Here is a 24972-nt window from a genome sequence, read left to right on the forward strand (position 1 = left end):
CAGCTTTGTTTGAAATGCCAGCTAATTGAGAAAAGACGGGGGGGGGGGGGGGGGGGCATTTGTCCAAAAGTCCATCTTGCCTGGAGGCTGAGTCGGGGCGGTGTATGCAGACGGCCACGGCAGTCTGGTGGGCGCCTCCTCCCAGGGGGAGGCTTGCGCTGAAACGATGCACATCTGATCCTAATCTAGTCACAGGACGCTTCTCAGTTCTGCAGATCTCAACGAGGATCGTGTCCTCCAGCTATGCCCGTCAGCGGCGCCTCTGCCCACGAGTGGTGGCGGGACTACGGCACAAGCGCGGGGTAGTGAGGGCAGCTGCTGCCCTGGGGCTCCCCGGGGCTCCCCACCAAATGTGGCGATGAAGGAAACAGTTCTGGTGCTGCTGTGGAAGACAGGTCAGGCTTGTAAGACAGGGAGTCGGCAGAAATCCGACCTCAGTGCTCCCGCCCCAGCCCCTCAGCTAGGTGGGAATCAGGGAACCCATCCCAGCGCCTGCGGGTCCTTGCACGGCTCCCACGGTGCAGCCGCGGGGCGGCGCCCCCCAGCGGCCGCAAACGGCAGCGCTCCCCCGGGCCAGGCTGAGCGGCGGACCGTGCGCCGGAACGAGCAGTTCTCGCGAGAACAGGAGCGCTATTTGAGCGCAAGCGCACAGCGCTCGGTTCTCTTTTCCGGTTTTCACCGCCGCCGCAGCCGCCGCCATGAGGTAAGCGGCGGTCGGGGGGCGCTATCCGCCGCCATCCGGGCCCCCGGGGGCCCCGCGGGTGACCTGCGGCCAGACTCGGGGGCCCTGCCGGCGGCTGTTCCCGTCGCGAGCCTCTTCCCGGCGTGCCGGGGGCCACGGCCGTCCGCGCGGGGCCCCGGGGCCGCCCCGGGGTGCAGCATGGCCGGCCCTGAGCGCGCTCGTTTCTCCCCGACAGCAGCAAAGTCTCTCGCGACACCCTGTACGAGGCGGTGCGGGAGGTCCTGCACGGGAACCAGCGCAAGCGCCGCAAGTGAGCGCGGGGCGGGCGGGGGAGCGGGACGGACGGACGGACGGACGGGCGGGACAGCGGGTGGGTGGGCGAGCGGGGCGGACGGACGGACGGGCGGGCGGGCGGGACAGCGGGTGGGTGGGGAGCGGGACGGACGGGCGGGACAGCGGGTGGGTGAGCGGGGCGGGCGGACGGACGGGCGGGCGGGACAGCGGGGGGGTGGGGGAGCGGGACGGACGGACGGGCGGGCGGGACAGCGGGGGGGTGGGTGAGCGGGGCGGACGGACGGACGGGACAGCGGGGCGGGTGGGACGGACGGGGCGGACGGACGGACGGACGGGCCGGCGCCCCCCGCTGACGTCGCCCCTGCCGCGTAGGTTCCTGGAGACGGTGGAGCTGCAGATCAGCCTGAAGAACTACGACCCCCAGAAGGACAAGCGCTTCTCGGGCACCGTCAGGTTGGCACCGCTCTGACCCCACCCGGCCCCTCGGGGTCCCCGTGTGGCCGAGCCCCCGAGACGGGCACGGGGACCCCGACGCGCCCGGGTAGTTCAGGCGGCCTGCTCCGGGCAGGCTGGCCGGACGGACCCCCACCCTGGGTCTTAAAACAAGAGGGGAGGCGTGGGGAGGCCTCGGCCGAGCCCGCCGGCTAGCCTGAGAAGCCAGGCTAGCGTTGCCAGCGCCGGGTAAGACTCGGGGCCCGCTGCCGCCCCAGGCTCCACGGTCACCCGCCCGGGCACTGGGGACTGGCCGTGACCTGCTGTCCCTCCCCCCCCTCCCCCCCAACGCAGGCTCAAGTCCACGCCGCGCCCCAAGTTCTCGGTGTGCGTCCTGGGGGACCAGCAGCACTGTGATGAGGCCAAGGCCGTGGACATCCCCCACATGGACATCGAGGCGCTCAAGAAGCTGAACAAGAACAAGAAGCTGGTCAAAAAGCTCGGTAGGGGCAGCTGGGTGCCATGTCTGGGGTTCACACACACACACACCCACACACACACCCCAGAGCTGAGGACCGAACCCAGGGCCTTGCACTTGCTAGGCAAGCGCTCTACCACTGAGCTAACTCCCCAACCTTGGGGTTCACTCTTGAGATGGCCTCCCGGCAGCCCCGGCTGCCCCTCTCAGGTGCTAGTGTTGAAGGCGGTTCACGGGCTCGCCTCACCACCACAGCGGGCCTCACATGGGTCAGCGGTCCGGAAAGCACCCGCAGGCCCATGCGATGGAGGCCGTCACTCTGAAGTGGGCCTACCCAGCTGTTGGGTGGTGTTAACCTGGGGTCTGGTGGATGCTGTTGCAGGCTTCCTCTCCCCCACTGCGGTATTAGACAGACCTCTTGACAGCTCTGCTTGCAACGTGGTGTGGCACCCACTCAAACCAGTGTCCACACCACACAGCAGTCCTGCTGCGGGTTTCTCAGATAGCTAGGGTTGGTTATAGGCCTGCGCCACCACGTGGAGCGTTCACCTGGCTCAGTGAATGCTGGGGTTACACCCCGCCAGAGGCCACCGTGGCCCCTCGGTCCTTTGCAGTGTGCTGTGGATTGTGGGTCGGTCATCATGTAGTGCAGGGTCTGGGGGGGGGGGGGGACCACATGCGGACCTGCACTACTGAAGATTTTAGAAGTCGGTTCTGCTTTCCTGGCCTGGATGTAAGTGGCCCATGACTTGCCCTCACAGCCAAGAAGTACGATGCCTTTTTGGCCTCCGAGTCTCTGATCAAGCAGATCCCCCGTATCCTGGGCCCAGGCCTCAACAAGGCTGGCAAGTTCCCTTCCCTGCTGACACACAATGAAAACATGGTGGCCAAAGTGGATGAGGTCAAGTCCACGATCAAGTTCCAGATGAAGAAGGTGGGTCTGCGCTCCGGGGAGGTCATGGTGCTAAGAGGAACCGAGTGTGGTCCTTGGCACAGCATGGCTGGCTAAAGGTGGGAAGCAGAGTGAAGCACTCTGACGAACCCTGGCCTACACCTGGAAGAGCCAGGCCTGCCACAGACGTTCACTAGCCTGACCTCTGTGCAGGTGCTGTGTCTGGCTGTTGCTGTTGGCCACGTGAAGATGACCGATGATGAGCTGGTCTACAACATCCACCTGGCTGTCAATTTCTTGGTGTCCTTGCTCAAGAAGAACTGGCAAAATGTCCGGGCTTTGTACATCAAGAGCACCATGGGCAAGCCCCAGCGTCTGTACTAAGACGCCCCAATAAACCTTAGTGCTACCATACCCCTGGTCTGTGTGTGTGAGCTCAGTTACAGCCTCTGTAGATCCTTCCTGTGACTTAGGGAGTGGTGGTACTCCCAGAGTGAGGGTTCAGCTGCAGGGCATGTCCCAAGCAGCAGGTTTGGCCCACATCTAGGTGTTGCTTTCTGTTTCCCTACTTGTAGATGGACCCTTTTGTGAGCAAGGCTCTAGATTCAGCCCAGCTGAAAGCTAATTCCAGTATGGTTAGAGGTGAGGTGTAGCTTAGCTCTGGGCCGTTGAAATGTTTCCAGGGGGCTGTGGTAGTGACAGGCAAGGCCACCTTAGGGGTCACTCACTTCTGGGTTTAAGCATGTAGCCACGGCTAACCCAGAGCCAAAAAGACAGAATCCTGTCACATGGTGAACAGAGTGGGTCCAGGCAGGCCCCTCCTAAGGAAGGGTCAAAGCCGGAGGGCTTGAAGGCTTTACTTCCACAGATGAGGGAGATGTCCACAAGCCTCACCTGTAAATCTGAAGGTTGTACCTGAGTGAGACTAGGCTTGCCAGGTGAAGCCTGGTGTAAGGATAGGTATTTGTAGGAGTTGTGGGAACTTGAATGTCACAGGCCAGCATCCTACCCAGGGCTCTCCCCCTGCAGGCTGTGGGGTGTAGTGGCGGGCTCGGGGCCTCATTCTGCTTCTCATCCTTAGGGTAGAATCGCAGGGCTCAACTGGTCACCAGCATGCCTAGTCTAGCCTGGGCATCTCCAGGAGTGACTGCTGAAGACCTTCAGTTGATGGCCCAGCCTGGTAACCTACACACCTGGCAGCAGCTGTCCCAGAAGGCACTAAGGTGATGTCCAGACGATGCTGGGCATGCATGAGTGATGAGGTGGTGGTTGATCACAGCGTCTCTGTACCATATCAGAGTACAGGCCACGGTGGGAGGTTGCACATGACACACAACTGTCCTGACCCAGAAACAGCTTTTAATTTTTTCGCAGGAGCCAGACCCCTGCCTTGAGCTGTTTATGATATAGCCCATCACAGCTGGATTTAAAAATACACAAAAATACATATAATACATGTTATAAAACCTAGGTGGGGTTTGGAGGTGGCCTGAGCAGTATGCAAACGGTGAAGACCTTCAGAAAGCTCGGGCAGGATGAGGAGGGACACAGTACTTCATTTGGAACTCATAAATACCCAGGGGACCTGGGGACAGGCCAGTTGACGCTGCTCAGGGGCCTGGGTGTGGAGAAAGCAGGGGAGGTGGGGGGGAGACAAGGGCTCTTCAAGTTCCAGCCTCCTGTTCCCTGCCACCTGTCTTTGGGACACTGAAGGGGTGCCTAGTAGCTGATGTGCTGGGGAGAACAGGGCAGCACCCTGTTCAGCCTCCAGCTCAGCTGTACCGCTCTGCCAACACAGCCCCCTCCCCTGTAACCAGCCCTGTTCTAGGGAGGTAGCCGAACCTAAGCTCAGGCTCTGCCCACTTGTGTGGACCTCCATCTTGGCACTTTGTCTGATCAAGAGACCCAATCTTGCTGTGCAAGGGGCCTGGGAACAGGCTGGTGCCCAGAAAGGTACAAAGAAGTGTGGGCCCTTCTCCTTAACCCAGCCTCCAACTTGACACCTTGTACCAGGGCAGCCTTGCAAGCTGCCTCTCTGTCATCTCTGATCTACCTCACCTGCTCATCACACTCCCTTGGGGGCCAGAGACCATGCACTAAGCCCACAGGTGTCCTCCATCCCCCAACTCTGATGTCACTTGAGGCCAGGTGGAGCCCGGTCATCTGTGGGTCAATGCCCAGGAAGGCCACATCACCATGGAGCCCTCTTCACTCCAGTAAAGCGCAGAACAGTGGCAGGGAGCGTGTGTGCTGGGGCCAGGGAGGCAGCCTGGGTCCCAGCCTGAAACCCATGGGTGGGTGAGTTCCCCAACCCACACCCTGGGAGACCAGGCAGGCAGGTGTGTGGAAGAAGTCCATCTTGCATCCTTGTGGACATCAAAGGTATGCTAGTCTTTGACAAGCTTGTAGACATGGTGTTGTGCCCCATGCTCGCTGGTGGAGACTTCGAAGACAAAAGCGATGACAAGCAGTGTCTCCTGTGAGTCCCGACTTGTGACCACCTGTGGGGGCAGGGAGGAAGAGAACCAGTGGGACTCAGCAGAGCAGGGGCAGTGGCTGGGCAGACCTCTCCAAGCTAGCCTGAGGTCCCGGCTGAGCCACCGAGAGCCTCGCACCTGCAGGATGGTGAAGTTCTCCAGCACGCTGTTCATCATGTACTTCTCAGGCAGATGCTTCAGCTTGTGGATGAAGTTGATCATGTACTCGCACATGGGTGAGCGGTGGATGCGGTACACAAAGCGGCCGTTCTCTAGGCGGGCATACTCAGTCTGCAGAGTGGGGCAGTAGCGTCACTGGGTGTCACTAACCTGTGCCTGCCACCCACCTCCTCAGACCCCCTGCTCACCTCCACTTTCTCTACCACCTGCTTGCCGAAGGAGCACACCTTGGTGGAGACACTGATGGTCATGCTGTCGGCTGAGCTGTACTGTGAGCTGACCCCGTAGAAGGCCCCAGGGCCCTCCTGAACTGTGCTGTTGAGGTCAGCCTGTGGGGAGGACACCAAGTGCTGCAGAGGCCAGAGGCCAGCCTCCCGCTTCCCCACCTCCATGCTTCCAGTCCCACCTACCCAGAGGCCTGCAGGTCCCGCCCAGGGGCCCGCCGGTCATGGAGGAGAGCAGAGGCAAGGAGCTGGGCGAGCTGCCCATCTTGGGTTGGGAGAAGAAGCCTCACCCAGAACTTGACAAGGAAGAAGGCGTTTGGGGGCCCCTTCTCGTAGAGTTCCTTCAGTCCCCCCTTCTTCTCAGGGAACTTGTCATAGATCTGGCGAACATCCACCGCCTCCAGGGGTGGGTCTGAGAAGGCAGGGTTTGTCTGGCCGATGTGCACAAACAGGTGTTTGCTGTACTGTGGGGAGGGCCGAACCAGGGTCAGCCTGGAGGACCGCATCTGGTGCTCCCTCACAGGCCAGTTTCCCCACCATCCCCACATTACCGTGTCAGGATCCCGTTGCACCTCCATGAAGGCAGAATACTCCAGGAGGCGTAGCCGGGAGGAGGCGATGGTTCGGTCCTGCCACGCAGGCGCAGAGGCAGAGGAGGCAGTGGCTGGGGGCAGCGGGGCCAGAGACTCATAACCTAAAAGGGTAAAGATGTAGCTCATCTGCCCTGCCACGCATGGTGGACTGCCGGGTTGGGCTTTACTCTCCAAGGGGTGGTGGTGTGCAGTAGTAGTAGTCACAGGATGTTTTTGCATGCCACTATTAATGTGTGTTCACACAGAAAACTAAAATACCATCACCTAGAGTGGAATTCTGTGAAGATGTTGATGTCTTTCTTTACAGGGAATAAATAGAAACTTATCAAAGCCCAATGGCTGCCACCCACCCCAGTACAGATACAGGTCCCACACAGAAGGGCAGACACCAGAGGTACAGATGGCCTGGCGGGATACTTACTGGTGAGCGTCGGTGGCAGGGGAGGTTGGATGGGGTAGGCAGGCTGGGCAAAGGGCTTGATGCTGCGGACAGGAATATGGTGAGTTAGAGGTCTTCAGCACCCTTCATCTGCCCAGTCCTTCCCTCCCCTGCATCCCCTCAGCTGATGCCTCAAAGTGCATGCTCACAGGCTAGCCCACCACCTTTTTGTTCCCTCCACGTTTTTTTTTTTTTTTTTTTTTTTTTTTTTTGGTTTTTCGAGACAGGGTTTCTCTGTGTAGCTTTGCGCCTTTCCTGGAACTCACTTGGTAGTCCAGGCTGGCCTCGAACTCACAGAGATCCGCCTGGCTCTGCCTCCCGAGTGCTGGGATTAAAGGCGTGCGCCACCACCGCCCGGCCTCCCTCCACGTTTTAACCCTGATGACAGCAGCTGCATCCCACAGCTGGTGGGTGGGTACACTCCCCTCAAAAAGCTATTCACCGCATCCGTCAGTATGTTCTCAGAACTAAGAACCCTGAGTTTTGTTCCCTACCTGGTGGTAGGCAGACATTACCGTTGGTTCCCAAGTAGGAAACAAATACAGGGATGTTGACAGTCAGGGCTCAGGGAGGAGGGAAGGACTCAGGGAAGACATGGGCAATACTTACTCCTGAGACGGTCCAGGCTGTTGTCCTAGCAGAGGGGGACCACTCCAGAACTGTGGACAAAGCTAGGGCCTCAGTACTCAGGAACCCTGGCCACACCCCAGCCCAGCCCCAGCCCCCAGCCCCCCCATACCCTTGAGGAGGTGGAGAAGACGGCCTGGGGCAAAGGGGAGGGCGGGCTGAACTTGTTCTGCAGGACACTGGCAGAGACGATCTGTGCAGATGACATGGACGCCATGCTTTGGAGTGCTTTGTCCTTGGAGACCTGGTCCTGGGGGACAGTGGTCACATGAGGTCTGGGCCAGGCTCTTCAGGTGAGAATTCTAGGTCCAGCTCTACTGTGGATTCAGTAGTATCTACCTCTCTGACTCCAGTGTACTGGTGTCTGTCTGTCCTTTCTGGGCACAGCCCACAGTATGGAATCCTACTTTATCTATGCCCCAGTCAGTGGTCCCTTGCAATCCCTGAGGGAATTGGTTTTGGGCTCTCTCATATACTAAAATACAGGGTGCCCAAATCTCTCTCACACACAGCATCTGCATAGACACTGAACACTCCTCCTGGACACTCCAATTATCTGTGACTTTTCTATGAAAGCAAATTCACTCCACGATTAATTCAGCAGCTTTGATTTGTTCCTATGCTGAGCACTGCACTGAGGGTGGGAAGTGCCTGGTGAGCATGCCACCACTGTGCCACCCCTCTGCTCCTGTCACCTAGGTGCTCTCAGGCCCCTCCCCAGGGCCGCTGGGTCACTTACCAGGTTCATGGCCTGTGAAGGAGAAAGGGACAGAGGATTAGATACATGTGAGGATGGGGGGGGAGGAGAAGACATGGTTTTTTGCAACCCACCCCCACCTCGTGCCCTGGCTGTCAGCTCCCAAGGAAGCCAAGAGGCAGCTGGGTGCCCTCCCAAACCTGAGAGGCAGTGCTTGTCAGCCAGGGGGTGCCCGGCAAGGTGAGGACGAAGAAAAAGGACCATGAGTCTGTCCCTCCTAGAACTGAGCATCGGCTTGGAAGATTTAGAGGCAGGGAGGGACAAGGAGATCCTGAACAGCCTACCCCTGCTGAGCTGCAGCCAACACCCTTCACATCCTCCACATCCCCAGGCCATTAGCAAGCAACAGTCAGGAGAAAGAGCAGGGGGACAGAGGAGAGGCAGGCTGGAGTAGCGCTCTCTCGGACGCTGGCCACCCTCTGTCCAGTCAGTCACCAGGGGCTGTGGGAACCCTGGCAGCCTGTGTTTGGTTTTGGGGACAAGAGTCTCACTGTGTAGCCCTGGCTGTCCTGGAACTCAGACCTGCCTGCTTCTGCCTGAGTGCTGGGGTTAAAGTGTCACCACAGCAGGCACCTGGGGGCTTTCAAACTCACTGCTGTCACTTGTGTCTCAGCCCTGTTCTGGACAGAGCTCGGCCAAGTGGCAGGACCCATACCTTCAGCCTGGACTGAATCTCCTGAGATTTCCTCCTGGCTAGAACCTGCAAGTGACTAGAGACCTGTAGGGAAAGAGAGAGAGAGCAAAGGACAGAGGAGAGGGAGGAGAGGGAGGCGAGGAATTCAGCTCGAGCCAGAGAGAGAGGTACAGTGGGCTGGAGAGCCGGCCGAGGCCTGCAGCATGGGTGAGGCGCCACAGAAGAGGCCCAGCAAGGGCTGGAGGCCCTGCCAGGCACCCAACGTACCTTGATGCCAACCTGGTATTCCCGAACCTTCTTCCGAGCCAGAACCTGTATGTGGCTGGACACCTTCGGGGTGTGCCCCGCCACAAGGGAAAACAGATGGTGAGGAGGCACAGCCAGGATGGCCAGGGTGGAGGGAGCACCCCAGCCCTCATCTCTGGGGGGCCAGGGTCCAAGGGGAGAACGTGAGCATCTCAGTGGGTACGTGCCTATTGGTACTGTCAATTGTTTCTTCTTGGCCTTGAATTAAGAGCACACAGTGGCTTCAAGGACCACTGTGCACTGCTGTGTCAGATGTTCGCAGAACAGCCCCCAGTCCATGATCTGCTCTGTGCTCAGGCAAGGGCTGCACCTGACCCAAAGGAAGTGGGTGGGCCTTTCCTCAGGAATCCCACCTCTGAGGACCCCACACAGGCTAGCCGTGGCTCCTCCTAGCATTAGATGTACACAGAAGCCACAGCTGCTTTTTTTTTTTTGGGGGGGGGGGGTCAGGGTCTCACTTTGTAGCTTTGGCTGTCCTTGAAGTCACAGAAATCCACCTGCCCCTGCCTCCCAAATGCTGGGATTAAAGGCTTGCAAAGCTATCAGGTCTCTCCAACCTGTCTGTCTACCCTGGTTCTCAGCCTGGCCCTCCCCTGTCTTCCTCTTTCAGCTTTGGAACCACACAGGCATGCCTTTCCATGGACAGATACGGACAGATTTATGCACACAGTAGGTGCTCTTATTTGAAGGATTTCTTTCCTAGCACCCTGCTCCTTGCTGCCTCTAAGAAAGATAAAGTTGAGCTAATCCTAGGCCCGTAGTGCCCAGCCTGTATGACAGCCCTTGGCACAGTCCGGGCACTGATGACAGGCTGCAGACCCACATGCCATCAACACCGCTCCGTGGGCAATAGCAGCAGCAGCAGCAGCAGCAGCTGTGGGCTTTCTTTGGAAGTTTTTTACTCCCCTAAAGAAACTTCTTTTCGCTCTGGACTTGAGAACCCCAGTAACACCCCCTAGCTGGGCGTTCCTCTGACAGGCCCCTGCTCTGGAGCCCCAGCAGAGGCTCCCTCTTCCCTGACAATACTGATGGCCACCAAACACACGTGCTGACGTTTTCCAAGCTTCGTAAGCCCAACTCCTTTGGTCTTTGCAGCAAGTCCGACTTTCAGACGGCCCGGTCAAAGCCCAGAGAGACTCGGCCATGCATCTTGGATCACACAGCTGGATGCAGAGCTGACATTCAAACCCAGGCTGTGTAGCTCTGGGGACCATCGGCTTCATCGGCAAGCTATCCTCCCAGGCTTCCTTCAGACCCTTAAGTGGGGACCACCTCCCCTGGCAGGGCCAGCTCTGACAGCTGGAGCTCACAGGGAACTTAATCCCAACTTGGTATTTAGCTGTCTGGTTAATGTGGAGGCGTTGTGCTGGGTATGGTGGCACACACCTTTGATCCAGCACTTGGGAAGCAGAGGTAGGTGGAGCTCTGTGAGTTCCAAGCCAGCCTGGGCTACATAGTTCAATGAGAGGAAGTGCTACCACTACAAGGGACAGGAGATCTGGGCACCAGTCCCCAGATGGCTGCGCTGTCCTGTGTGGACAGCCTAGCCAGGAGTAGGTGCAATGCTGGGTCAGAATGAGGCCGGACATGTGGCCAGGTGGACTCAGTCTGAACTTACCGTCAGCCCCTTCCCAGGGCTGACCAGAAGGTGCCTGAGAATATGGGTGTGGCTTACCACAGTGGCTGTAACGGCAGCAGGTGCACTCAACTGTTTAGGTGTCCACAGATCAATCTACAGTTGCCAAGGAATCAGGCTGGGAAGCAAACTTGGGCCCAGGTCGGGCAGACTATCAGAACTGAGGCTTGACCTCAGAGTCTGTGTTGTCTGGGGGTGGAGGATTGAGATAGATCCTATCCTGGGGCCTCAAACTCACGAAACTCCTGTTTCAGCCTTACAAGTGTTGAGAGTCCAGGCATGTGCTGCTCCACATAGTGGAGCTGGTGGTGGTATTGGCCCTCCAAGTACAGGAGCCTGAGCTCAGGGACCAGAGTGGCCACCCAGCTGTACTGAAGGCCCAGGTCTGAGGCCCAGATCAGGCATTACTAAATGCCACAGTAGACAGGGACCCTAGGGCTCCCCCTTCCCAGGATGAGATTAGGGCAGGAGGGGCTTGTCTGTGCACACTCAGCACTCTGGGGAGGGCTGGGGGTTGAGCTTATCTCTCTCTCAGGTACCCCAGATCCAACTCGCCCAACTCGCCACCTGCCTGGTCACCCACAGCTGTGGGCACTCCCCCATCCTGTGGATGCAGTCTCAGTCTCTACCTCCTGGCTGGCCTCCCAGAGCCACTGCCCTGGCAGCTGCAGGGCCACATCCCTCACAACTGCCCCCACTCTTTGACCCCCCCACCAGGGCTCCCACCCTTCCTCCTCAGCACCACCTGCTCCTGGCTCCACCTCCTCTAGCTCATGGACCAAATAGGGGTCACTAAACTCTCCCCCCCCCCAGAAGTTTCTTAGTTGTATGGCAACTTGACACAAGCTAGTCATTTGGGAAGAGGGAACCTCAGCTGAGAAAATGCCCCAAGACTGGCCTGTGGCATTTTCTTGGTTGATGTGGGAGGGCCCGGCCCACTCTGGACAGTGCCATCCCTGGGAAGGTGGTCCTGGACAGTCTAAGAAACAGCAAGCAGCGTTCCCCCATGGCCTCGGCTTCAGTTCCTGCCTGCAGGTTCCTGCCCTGACTTCCCTCAGTGATGGACTGTTATTTGGAAGTGTAAGGCAAAACAACCCTATCCTTTCCAAGTTGCTTTTGGTCATGGTCTTTTTTTTTTCCCCCCTGAGACAGGGTTTTCTGTGTAATAGTCCTGGCTGTCCTGGAACTCACTTTGTAGCCCAGGCTGGCCTCGAACTCACAGAGATCCTCCTGCCCTTTGCCTCCCAAGTGCTGGGATTAAAGGCGTGTGCCACCACCGCCCGGCTGGTCATTGTCTTTATTACAGCACCAGAACTCCTAAGACATGGGGAGGACAGGCGGGCTCTGAGCGGCTGTATGGCCACAGTCGAGCTGAATGGTGTGAACCTTATCACTTGGCAATTTTGTGGTGTGTGCTAACACAAGTGTGGTGTAGGGATTGGTATCGTGCCTGATCTGCCGGCAGGGTCCCCTCCCTGGTTAACTCCCACATCATCCGAAGGCAGTTCTGGTGTCACTCCTCCAGGCCGACCCCAGCAAGACTACACTGGCTGTTTCTGACCACCCCACTGGGCACATGCCCGTCTTCCTGACTGGTGAGCAGGCCCTGTGGGCTAGTCTGTGGTCCTTAAACCCACGACACCCAAGGGTGGAGTGGCAGGGGGCCAGGACCATCTCTCTACCTGTTTTCTCGTCCTGGTCTTGCCCGTCCTCAGTTTGATGTAGCGGGCGATCAGCTCATTTCGACCTGGTCAGAGAGAGACAGCCAATGAGGACCGGGAAGAGGGAGGGTGCAAGGGGAGGCTGAGCGCCCACCCCGGCCACTCTTCACTCAGGGCTCCCCTGCACACGGCCATCATTCCCAGCAAGGCTCAGAGGCTGGGGGTGTGGGTGGGTCTCAGCCCTGGTCCCCTGTCTGTGAACAGTTCTCTCTGGCTTCCTCCTGATCATGGGAGACCCTGAACAAGGCCGTCCCTTCTCTGGTGAAGGAAGACAGGAGCTGGAGGCCCCTAACATGTCTCTTACGCTAGGGTCAAGCTGTCGTCACTGGGTCCTCATGTCAATGACCCACATGGTGTTACCCACTCACTCATCTGAGTCTTGGGGTAGGGGCTCTGCTCAGCACCAGACGCCCACTTGGGGAGTAGGCTATGCAAGGTGGAGGCTGTCTATACATACCATAGGGTGTATGTCAGCATCCAGGGTGCGCACTCAGCCCCCCAACCTCTCCTCCCCAGAACTGCCACATTCCCCAAATTCCTCTGTGATGACAGAACAGGCCCCTCTGCTCCTCCCTGCCCGCCAACCCCTTGTCTAAAAATACCCCATGGGGCTGCCCTGCCATTGGTGAGGGTGCAACGTGGGCAGGCAGCCCCACCCAGTGGAGGCACTCTAGAACATCTTCCTGTCCCAAGAGTGGGGTTCAGGCATTAAGGACCAGCCTTGCAGAGGGTGGGGCTCCCATCTCTCTACTTCTCCTTATGGTACCCCCTCAGTCCCGGGTGTTGGGGTCGGGGGAGTCTAGTGCTACCTCACTAGGCCATAGGCGCTCAGAGGCTCACTGGACTGACCCAGTTTTCCTGCCCCCCTGAGTCACCCCGAAACCTCCAGCCGGCAGGGCTGGGGAGAGGCGGGGCGCGTGTGGGCTGCGGCCGGCTCTGTTTGCGAGGTGCAGCTGGAGGAGGCCCCAGACACACGCAGCTCGAGCCCGCCCGGACTCGCCCGCCGGGCAGGCGGCCAGGGTTCCCCCAACCAACCGGTCTGGCAGGGGACAGAGAGCAGGGGGCGGGGCCAGCGGGCGGGCCACGCCCACCTCGGCCTGCCCCACGCACTCACCGTACATCTTGCCCTCATCTGACAGGATGATCTTGCGCCGGCCGCAGGGCGGGTAGATGGCCAGGGCCTCCTGGAAGCTCTGCTCGATGTCCGGGCTCCACACCCCCTCCGCATCGTTGTCCAGCGCCTTGTCCAGGCCTTCGGACCCATCCTCCCGGGCCTCCCCGGGGCTGCTGCTGGCGGTCCAGCTGTTGGACGCTATTGTGGTGGTTGCCCTGGGCTCTGGGCCTGAGCCCCCTGGACGGCCTGAGCCTAGAGCAGCAGATGAGGAGGGTTAGGGCAGGGTTTTCCCACCCAGCGGCCACACTCTAGTGCTCCCCACTCCAGGGGCAGGTGCTCCAGGCCGGATAAAGGCCGGCAGAGGTGAAGCGTGAGCAGAGCTGTGTGACCCTTGGCCGAGTTAGCTTACTTCTCTGCGCGTGGGGCCTGTAAAAAGTCAAAGTGGTCCCTTGGAGGGCTGGAGAGACGGCTCAGAGGTTAAGAGCGGAGGACCCAGTTCCATTCCCAGCACCCATGTCCAACAGCGAACAACTGCCTGTCACTCCAGTTCCAGGGAACCCTGACACCTCTGTACCCGGCAGGTGTACACACACACACACATACACACACACACACACACACACACACAGTTTAAAACTAAAAAGGGTCTCTTTGAGTTATGAGGGTTAAAAATGCCAGGCTGGAAACCCTGAAAACACAATAGAAGCTGGGTATGGTGGTGCACCCCTGCAATCCCAGCACTTGGAAGGCTGAGGCAGGAGGATCAGCGTTCAGCCTCCTCCACTACCCAACACCTCTGGGGGCAGCCTGGGATATGTGATACCTTGACCCTTCCTTGATCCACCTCCCCCCTCCCCCCTCCCCCAGAAAGAGATGGACCAACAAGATGGCGAGAGAATTTGCCAAGCCTGATGCCCTGAGCTCGGTTCCTGGGGCTCACATGGTGGCAAGATCAACTTAACTCCCGCAAGCTGTCCTCTGACCCCGCAAGCACCCTCTCATACACACAGGAAAAAAAAAAATAATTGTAATAAAGGTAGAAGGGGAGAGAGCTCCCTGGTCACCATCTATAACAGTACATATACCAAAAGGTGCTGCACACCTGTAATCATGCAGTCGGGAGGCCGAGGCAGGAGGATTGCTAGTTTGCCAGGCATGGTGTTTGCCTGTAATCCCAGCATTCAGGAGGCTAAGACAGGCAGACCGCAAATTTCAAAGGTCAATCTTGACTACACATGGAGACCCTGTCTCAAAATACAAAAAACTGGGCATGGCATAAGCCAATAACTTCAGCACTTGGAAGTCTTGGGCAAGAGTTCAAGGTCATTGTCAGCTACATACAGCAAGTGTGTCCAGCTTGGACTGTGAGAGCCGCCCCCACACAGCACCTGCATATCTGGTCAGTCTCTGCACAGGCAGGCGGGGAGGATGCTTATTCATAGCAAGAAAGCTGAGGCTCCCTAGGCACATGACTGCCCGGGGAGTTCTGAAGCAGAGTGACTTCAGGCAAGGACTGATGTGTCTGCAGCCCTCCTGGGGCAGAAGCGTGAGACCTCTAGCCAGGATCTTCACTGCCCACTCGTACCAGCACCAAAGCAGGCCTACTGAGGCCCCTGCTGTGAGAGGAGACTGCTCTCACCTTCTCCACAGGTCACTGAAGAGAACCTCCACAGAGGACCTTAGCATGGGCCAGGCACTGTCCTGGGAGTGGTCAGGACAGAGCAGCAGAGGCCAGCTAGGAGGTACAGCCAGCAGCCTGGCTCCGCCTGTCCAGCCTCCTCCATCCACTTCCTGTTCCCATACCTCCTCCCCACCCACAGGCAGGCCTGCCCTGGCCCACATGGCAGATGAGCACCCGTGATCCATGCATCCTTTCTGTCCCCAAGAACACAGCCTCAGATTCACCTCACACCTCCTGCAACCCCAGAACACCAGGACCTGAAGTCAGTTCTGGGGGCCTCCAGCCCTTGGTGCACTTCGCTCTGGGTAAGCAAGAACAGAAAGTATCTGCCAGTGTGGTGGTGTGTACACCTTCAATGCCAGCACTCAGGAAGCAGAGGCAGGCGGATCTCTGTGAGTTCCCAGGACAGCCAGAGCTACACTGGGAGACCAGAGATCTATATCTTTATCTATATCTATATATATGTATCTGTATCTCTCTATATATACATGGCAGTGTCTGAACAAATAAATGATGAGCTTGGAGATCATTTTACATCTATGTTAGAGATAGGTCTCACTATGTAGCCCAAGCTGGCCATCCACCTGTCTCAGCCTCCCAGGTGGTAGGATATCAAGCATATATATGCAACTGTACACGGCTCTAGACATCAGATTTAGACTTAATATTTCCAACAGTGGCACCTGCCACATGCCAGGTGTGGTTTGGGAATTTTATACAATGACTCATTCAGTCTTCACAGGAACCCTTTGGGGTACTATTTTTTTAATAATTTATATCTAGTTTATGCGCATTGGTGTTTTGCCTGCATGCATCGCTGAGTGAGGATGCTGGATCTCTCTGGAGCTGGAGTTACAGACAGTTGTGAGCTGCCATGTGGGTGCTAGGAAATGAACCTGGGTCCTCCTGAAGAGCAGCCAGTGCTCTCAACTGCTGAGCCATCTCTCAGCCCCTGGGGTACCATTATTAACCCTACTTATTACATGAGAAAAGCCAAGGAACAGAGAAGTTAAACAACTTCCCCAAGGACACACAGCACGTAAGTCATAGAGCTGGGTTTTGAACAGAGTTACTGGTCCGTGGCAGAGGTGGGGACTAGGGGGCAGGTACACGGGGAGAAGAGAGGCCCTTGCTGCCCACTTCCTGACTATGTGGACAGGGAAAAGGCAGTGAAACCCACCACTTGGATAGGAAACTGAGGTCCAGGCCACTGAGCCCCCTCAGCTCAAGTGGCTGTAACAACTTCAAGTGCCCCACACCACTGCACAAGACCAGCCTTTCTGGTGGCTTCCAAGACACTCAGGAGTCTCTCAGTGGCCAGTGGGCAGCTGGGTGCAGACGCCCCTACCCCCATCCTGCTCCCCACCACAGGAACTGTCTAGGTCTGTAACCCCTCTATTCCGTTTACAGTCGGAAGGGGGCAAGGTGCCGTGCTAGCTGGGGGAGGGGACACTGGAGGAGCTGTTGGGGGTCTTTGCCTCCCCAGGTATCGGTCTGACTCTGCCATGGAGCTGTCAGACCAGCTGAAGGGTCAGAGGACACACCCTGAGATAGGACCCCTGGGCCCTCAGCCTCCGATGGAACAGCCAGGCTCGGTGCCCAGGGGACCTGGCAGCCCGACTTCTGAAGAAACTTTGCTGGCCTCCCCCAAGTCTCTGGCTGTCTCCCCCTCATCCAAGCCATGCCCCCCTCCTGGGTGATGTCAGTCCTGCCCCGCCCCCGCGGGAGCATGTGGCCAAATATGGCGAACAGAGCAGCCGGGGAGCTGGGACAGACTGGGGGCGGGGCAGCCCCTGGCTGCGATGGGGCAGCTGGGGAGGGGGAAGGGCATTGGGGTGAGGGGTGTCAAGGAGTAGGGACCCTAACACACACACAGTCTACACGGCTCCTGGGCACCTGCAGGGCTGACAGTTCTAGAGACACACCCCGGAGGGCAGAGTACCCACGAGGGACATAGGTGGAACCCCCAAACAGCCTCACACCGAAGCACCTTCCTGCAAGGCTCTCCACTGTCCAGCATGGGCAATGCTGGAGGTAGGGGTCTCCTCTGCCGAGGTCACGCCTCAGGAGGTGTGGGAGGCCACTGGGGTCACCATGGTGATGAAGACAGTGCCTGGAGTGTGGGTGCTCACCCCCAAACCCTGGAACCACCTGGGACACAGGAAGGAGGCTGAGCTTCGAGGGGCAGGTGTGGGGGGGGGGGGGACACAGTGTAGCTCCCAGACACAACCTCCATCTGCAGACTACGTTCTGAGAGGAACAGGGGGCAGCGAATGGAGGGTGAGGTGGGCCGGATAGACAGAAAGGCTGGGGGGGGGGTCCCCAGAAGAGTCGCCAGCAGGCTCAGACCAGAGAGAACTGTGGAGAGCTCAGAGACCAGCTAGTGCCAGACACCCCGCTCCCGGGGCAGCCAGGCGGTGGACTCTCATCTGGGGTGGGAGGGAGAAGACCCAGGGATGGGTCCACAGCACCCAGGGGAAGAGGCAAGGACACTGCAGAGGAGGGACAGAACCCACAGAGAGGCGGGAGGGACCGGGCCTGGCGGCTCCTCCCCCCACAGACCCTCTCCCTCCAGCCGGAGTTTTCTGGATGGCTTTAGCTTTCCCGAGGCTTCCACACCTCACCCTTAGCCTGCAGAACAGTCACACCTGCCTCCTCCCTTCTCCAGACCCTCAGCCCCGGGGTCAGAAGGTGCCTTGGGCCGGTGACGAGGAAGGGGGCCAGGAGGCCCAAGGAGATAAGGGGCCTGGCTGCCCACTCCCAGCCCTGGGGCCAGATCTACGGGCAGAACTGGCCAGACCGCTCTGAATGGAGGCCAGAGTTGGTCGGCTGCAAAGGCCCTGTGGCTCCCTCCGAAGGGGGAAGGCCAAGCCGGGGCCCAGGGCTCCCCGGGAGCTGGTGCCCCGGTAGGGGCACAGCAGAGACAAGGCACGTGGTCAGGTGGCACTTGGCGGCTTCCCGGGGCGCAGGAGCTGAGCTGGCCCTGCGGCTACCTGCCCTGCAGAGACCACTGCCCTCAAGTGCTCACTTCCAGGAGCCATAAGCCAAGGCGGGCAAATCAGTGCTCCCCTGCGCTCCACCGCGGGCTGGGCTGACAGGGAGGCAGCGCTGGGAAGGGCCCGCTGGGCCTCCCCACCCCCTAGCCTTTCTTCCCTCCACCCCACCCCCACAGCAGCCAGCTGTTCTCCAGCTGCCAGAGGCTCCCACCCGACAAGTGGCCAAGCTCTGGTTAGGACCAGAATGGGCCAGGGGAGGGGGTAGGGATGCTCTATGCCTCCCCCACCTCCAGTCTAAGGACCCAGGAGGGACCGGCCAAGTAGCCACACCCTGCCAGGCTGGGGAGGGAGGACCCGCACCCCTTCTCCACAGGAGGGAGTAATTTACAGGCCCACTGGAGGAGGCCTCCCCTCTCCGGCTCAACTAATGTGCTTCCAATTTGAGAACCACGGTCCCCGCCCCTCTCCACCACCCCTAGGAGCCCCGGCCAGGAACAGCCCCCTCCTCAGAAGCCCCAAGCCTCCCGCAGACGGAGCTGACCGATCCCAGAATGCCTCCCAACCTCTCTGCCACTCTGCAGGGTCTTTTCACATCATTTCACAACCCTAATCCAGAGATCCAGAGTTAGCCTAAGGAACTGGGGTCCCACAGAGCTCAGGTAACATGTGGCTATCCACCCCCACCCCAAGTCACCCACTGGGCGGCCAGCAATCAGCGATGTGATCTGGTCTCAGTGTCCTCCAGAAGCACACAGGCTTCCACCTTGCCTCTCCAGGGTCACAGGAGGCAGAAGCCACAGTACTGTGTGGTCTCCTGTGTTTTGTTTGTTTTCTGGTTTTTTGTTTTTTTCAAGACAGGGTTTCTCTGTAGCCCTAGCTGTCCTGGATCTCGAGCTGTAGACCAGGCTGGCCTTGAACTCACAGAGATCCACCTGGCTCTGCCTCCTGAGTGCCGGGATCAAAGGTGTGTGGCACCACTGGCCGGCACCTCCTGTGTTTTATGTATGTATGTATGTATGTATGTATGTATATATATATATATATATATATATATATGTTCACATATATCATAGTGTTATTTGTTCGTGTGTGTGTGTGTGTGTGTGTGTGTGTGCGTGCGCGCGCGTGCATAGGCCACAGCACCACAGTGCACGTGTGGAGGGCAGTCTTTCCACCCTCCCTCCACACCACATAGGTTCCGAAGATCAAACCCAGGACATCAGGCTTGGCAGCAAGCACCTTTTCCCACTGAGCCATCTCAGGGACCCCACCACCCCTTTATGAAAGCGGGTCTTCAGGTCTTCACGCCTGTAACCTAGGCCACTCTCAAACTTGTGGTACTCCCAAGTGTTGGGGTTTACAAGTGTAAGGAAAAATTCAAGTAAGGATTATGTGTATTATAACAAAAATTTATCATTTTAACCACTTTTTTTTTCCTTATTGGGTTTTGATAAAAGGTCTTACTTTGTAGCTCTGACTGGCCTTGAACTCAACCATCCTCACACCTCAGCCTCTCAAGTGTTGGGGTTGAAAGTGTGAATGAAAATAAATACATACACATCATCACATCTACACATTAGACCTTTTCATTTCTCTCTCTATCGGAGATTGAGTCTCATGTATAGCCCTGGCTAGCCTTGAACCCATGCCTCACTCAGCCTCCCTAGTGCTGGGATTCCACTGGGCATGCATGCCTTCTCTTTCACAGTATTTTTTTTTTTTTTGAGACATGTAGCCTTGGCTGTCCTGGATCTAGCTCTGTAGACCAGGCTGTCCTTGAACTCACAGAGATCCCCCTGCCTCTGCCTTCTAAGTGCTGGAATTAAAGGTGTGCGCCACCGCCGCCCAGCTTTACAGTATCTTTTTCAAGGCCTTCCAGGTAGATGCCACACGCATTAGGGTCACAGGCCCCCACACCCTGTGTGGCATAGCCCTGAGGATGTCACCCACACAAGCTGAGACAGTGACCACGCACGGCGTCAGTCTCAGTCACACCCCAGTTTCTCACACAGGGCGCCACAGACTGGCTGTCTCTCCCAGGCTGCCTTCACTTACAACTGGATGCAAATACCGTGCTCAGCTCCTCAGCACCCACGGCACCCTCACACACATCAGTGGCGGTGGATCCTGTCATTGTACCCATGTACAGTGTCATCAACAGTCACACAGACAAACCCAGAGCCACCTCACTCATCATTTCACAACTGGCGAGAGAAGTGGCCACACCATGGCATGACAGGTCACATGGAACACCCCTCACACAGCATCACAGCGTCACCTGTCCCTCACACACCATGGCATGACAGGTCACATGGAACACCCCTCACACAGCATCACCTGTCCCTCACACACCATGGCATGACAGGTCACATAGGATACCCCTCACACAGCATCACAGCGTCACCTGTCCCTCACACACCATGGCATGACAGGTCACATAGGATACCCCTCACACAGCATCACAGCGTCACCTGTCCCTCACACACCATGGCATGACAGGTCACATGGAACACCCCTCACACAGCATCACCTGTCCCTCACACACCATGGCATGACAGGTCACATAGGATACCCCTCACACAGCATCACAGCGTCACCTGTCCCTCACACACCATGGCATGACAGGTCACATAGGATACCCCTCACACAGCATCACAGCGTCACCTGTCCCTCACACACCATGGCATGACAGGTCACATGGAACACCCCTCACACAGCATCACAGCATCACCTGTCCCTCACACTGCCAGTGCCACAGGCAGATTCACAATTTCCTTCACGATTACCCCAGTGTGATGCCTGACAACAGAAAGTCACCTCGGGGGGTTGGGGATTTAGCTCAGTGGTAGAGCGCTTGCCTAGCAAGCACAAGGCCCTGGGTTCGGTCCTCAGCTCTGGGGGGGGGGGGGGGGGAGTCACCTAGGCAGCTTCTCGGACACACTCAGACACACACACACACACAGAGAAATCCCACTCCCCAACCAACTTACACACCAGATTCTCATGGGCTCTCTCTCCACCGCGTGGGCCCTGGACACTGAACACAGGTCAGCAAGCTTGGCGACAAGCACCCTTTTACCCCCAGAGAGAGCCATCTCACCAGCCCAAGGTCTCAGTTTCTCTCACGACCACGAGGATGGAGAACATCACGGCGGCTCTCACACACGTCCCCGCCACAGACAGCTTTCCTCACGTATGGTCACCAAGTCTGTTTCTGGGTCCTTTCCCATGCACAGTGTGTCCCCCACAGATGACCCTCTCGCTCCTCTGTCTGCTCAAACCCAGCCCCACACAGCCGCACTCTCATTTCCCTCTACCACTTCCTGTCCTTTCAGGCCTGGCAGGGAGTCCAGGAAACAATCGGCACTCGAGGAAACCCCAAGCGCTGAGGCTCTGGGGATCTGGGTCTGGATTCAGGGTCTGGAGACAGGTAGCACCTGCGCCGTGCTCACAGGGACCGCAGCAACCTGCCGATGACCCCCAGCTCTAACCAGAGGGGCTCGGGCTGGGGTCCTAGGGCTGCTCGCAGCTCCTGTGACCCACGGGCGACAAGGCTGGGACCTCCTGGTTCCTCCAGCAGGCGTCCACCCTCCGACCCTCAGCACCTCTGCATCCACTGAGGACATGACTGGTGGCTTCTGTTCCAGCAAGCTCCTATACGGAGCCCCAGGGGGCCCTGAGAGGTTCTGGGACTGAAGATGGGGGTAGCCAGCCATCCAGTGGCCTCTGAACCCCACTTACAAGGGCAAGCACCCCCAACTCCACAGCCTCCCTGTTTTTTCACCCCTCTTCGGCTACCTCTCATCCATCCTTTAACTATACCCCCCAAGACTTTATTCTCCGCTTCTTGGCACCATCTGGGGCCACCCACCCACCTCTCAAGACCCCTCCAGGTTCAGTTTCCATGAGAGGAGACTGAAGACAGACAGGACAAGCCTCTGCGGGGCTCAGGGATTAGGCACCTGAGCAGTCACCAATACAGCTGGCCCAACAGGGGACAGAGACCTGTCTCCCTGACCTCAGCTGAGTTGTCCCTTCTCCAGACAGCATAACAGGATAGGGTGTAAAAATTCACAGTGTTGGTGGGTGCAGGGCTCTGGATAGACACTCACCTACGTGTGTGTGCACACACTCAAAGATCTCCTGCCAACCACTGACCATTCTGTTCCACCATCCCCAGCCCCAAAGTGCTAATTAGCATTAATTACAGCTCCCTCCCTGGGGGTGGGGAAGGCCTGGCTTCCAGCCCCTCCCTGAGGAGGGGTATCCAGTCATCATGTCTACTCTTGGCCACACGGTGAGTAGACGTCCTTCCCATGAAAGAATAAAGAAGCGTGACGGACAATGAGAAAGACCCGAGTGGGAAAGGAAAACCAGCCGCCCTCAATGGCTTTAACAAGTGATTGGAAGTGTGGAGATCACAAGTGTGGAGACGGGAGTCTCCGAGGGAGGTCCGGGGGCTAGGAAGGGCAGAGCCATAGTCTCCCTAAACCTCCAGCTTCAATCTGCTTTCCCTCCTGGCCTCAGGCGACAGCAACCCCCCGCCGGAGGGTGTCCCAGACCCCAGCACTGAGGCGGAACCGTGTGTACACAGAACCAGACCAGGGGAGCGCGAATACACGGAGCCACCGTGGACACCAGCCCCTCAGAGCTGTGTCCAGCCCCCACCCCCATCCTCCCGGCTGGGCTACAAGTCCAGGCCTGACTTGGTTCTGCCCCTACCTGGAGAGCTCGGGACACAGGCCCCGAGGAGCCCGGCCCCGGACCTCGTTCTCTCTTGCTCTTTAAGAATCGAAGCCCTCAATCAGGGCCCCTATGGGGGGTGGGGGTAGAGTAGGGGCTTCTGTGACACTGCCCCGGGGCCTGCTGGGGCTAGAAAACAGATCCACACCAGCACTCCGGCCTCCCTTCCCAAGAAGTATTGAATAAAGACGTGACAGACAATGGAGAGGACCCGAGTGGGAAGGGAAAACAGATGCCCTCAATTGCCTTAACAAGTTCTCCGGAGAAGTGCGGAGAAGGCCCCAAGTGAAGCCGCGTCCCGAGCGAGGCTCCTGGAGCTCGGGGCTGGGACTCTGAAGCCCTCTCCCTGACGTGGGCCGCAGAACTGGAGGGGACAGGCGTCCCCCTTGGGTGCGCACACGCTCGGGGCTCGCAGTGTGGCTTCCCGACGCCCGGCCGGGTCCCAGCGCAGCGGCGAGCAGCGCTCACACCGACGCGCCCTGGCCAAGGCCTGCGTGGAGCCCGGGGCCCGCGGGCTCCCGGAGTCCAAAGGGCGCCCCGGATACGAGTCCCGGCGGCAGGCCCTCCTAGCCCGCGGCTCCGGGCGCACACCCCGGCACACGGCGGGGCCAGGCCCGGGCACCCGGGACACTCCGGGCTTCCCAGCCTCCGGGTCGCGGGGGGGTGGGGTGGGTGGGCGGGGCTTCCCGGAGAGCGTCTCCCCCCTTCCCTCCAAACTTCCCGGCACCCAAGTCTTGGGCTCGGGCGCAGGCTGGACAATAGCTCAGAGCCCCCAGAGTGTCCCGCGTCCCCGCCATCCAGAAGCCACCCGAGCAGTCACCTCCGCGCGCGAGGCCTCCGAGTTGCGTCCCCCGGGCTTACCTGCTCCGAGCTCCGGGGGGCGCTCCGCCGGGCCGTTCCTCCGGGCCCGAGGGAGTAGCGAGGGGGGCCGGGAAGGGGGGTCGTGGGCAGGGGGATGGCCGGAATGCACGGAATGAGCCGGGCCGGAGCGGGAGGTGCTGGGCGCGGAGGAGGGAGCGAGCGGGACGGAAAGTTTGTGTTGAGGAGCCGGGCGGGGGGTGGGGGCTGCGGGCTAGAGGGGCGGGGCCTGTGGGCGGGGCCGGCGCTGGGCGGGGCCGTGGATGGGCGGTGTTGGTTGGGGGCGTGGTCTAGGGCGGGCCCCGGCCTGCGGTCTCTCTGACCACCCAGCCCCAAGAACGCCCGTCACTGCGGATTCACCTTCCCGCGCACCCCAGTTCTCGCTCGCCATCTCAGAGTCCCCACCTCCCTAAACTACCCCCCTCCCGCTGAATCTTGGGGATCAGGCCTGGGGCGGAGCCAAGAGTGGAGCTCTGCCCCCTGGGCCGGACTCCTGGAGGTGTCGGGGGTCCTGGGGAGCCGCGTCTCGCGCATCCAAGCGGCGCCCTAGCACGCACAGGGTCTCGGGGCTCCCCACCCTTCCACTCCGGTCCTCCGCAGCCGAGGCCTCTGCAGCGCCCCTCCCACCGAGAGCCCGCCCCCTCACTCCGGGGCCCCAGACCCGGCTCCGCCCTGCCCGGACCCGGTTTGTCTGGTTCTCCCCGAGTGGCTTGTTTCTCGAATTTCTCCCTTTCTCCCTCTTCCTGGACCTCTGGGGCCCCTCCCTCTCCGCCCTGCCGCCTGGAGAGTCGGGGGCCCGACCCTGGGCTCCTGCCGAGGATCGATAGGACGACGGGAGAAGGGGACAAGGAAGCTCAGAGCACGCGTGGACACCTGGGTCTACAAGCACACATCCGGGAATTACCGCTGCGTTCAGTCCGGGATGTGACTTTATTGAACATGTGGGTCCCTGGTTCTGCTTCTCCATTCCCCCAGCGCGGGTCCGGAGAGGCCTCGAACGTCTGACTAGTCTCCCGGGCAGGAAGTGACAGGGGAGGAGGGGGCGAGGCAGGCATGGCTGTGCGACCAGATGTTCATCTCCATCCCAGCTGGTCAGAGCTGCTCCGCCTGGCTGGTGCTAGGCTGGGGGTGCGCGGAGGTCACCGAGAGGCAGAGGGGTGAGCCCTTTTGTGGGGGTTGTGGGAGAGGGACCCTGCCACCCGCAACTG

General features: G+C 59.0%; 2 protein-coding genes across 2 annotated transcripts; one reads left to right on the forward strand and one right to left on the reverse strand.

The window, feature by feature from the left end:
- Positions 1-645: 645 nt before the first annotated feature.
- Positions 646-3192, forward strand: Rpl10a (ribosomal protein L10a). The gene is made up of 6 exons (XM_059281989.1): positions 646-703; positions 918-992; positions 1349-1429; positions 1763-1911; positions 2648-2820; positions 2992-3192. Exons 1-6 carry the CDS (start codon positions 699-701, stop codon positions 3160-3162), a joined length of 654 nt encoding a protein of 217 aa, XP_059137972.1. The 5' UTR covers positions 646-698; the 3' UTR covers positions 3163-3192.
- Positions 3193-4120: 928 nt separating this feature from the next.
- Positions 4121-24819, reverse strand: Tead3 (TEA domain transcription factor 3). The gene is made up of 14 exons (XM_059243880.1): positions 24669-24819; positions 23768-23971; positions 13487-13738; positions 12334-12398; positions 8977-9039; positions 8058-8069; positions 7431-7568; positions 7301-7350; positions 6674-6735; positions 6211-6353; positions 5950-6123; positions 5624-5764; positions 5394-5546; positions 4121-5279 (listed from the first exon to the last, which is right to left on the reverse strand). The coding sequence occupies exons 1-14, from the start codon at positions 24817-24819 to the stop codon at positions 5166-5168; spliced, it is 1722 nt and encodes a 573-aa protein (XP_059099863.1). The 3' UTR covers positions 4121-5165.
- Between the last annotated feature and the right edge of the window lie 153 nt (positions 24820-24972).

This window comes from Peromyscus eremicus, chromosome 16_21 (genome assembly GCF_949786415.1).
Source record: "Peromyscus eremicus chromosome 16_21, PerEre_H2_v1, whole genome shotgun sequence".
In the NCBI taxonomy this organism is placed as follows: domain Eukaryota; kingdom Metazoa; phylum Chordata; class Mammalia; order Rodentia; family Cricetidae; genus Peromyscus; species Peromyscus eremicus.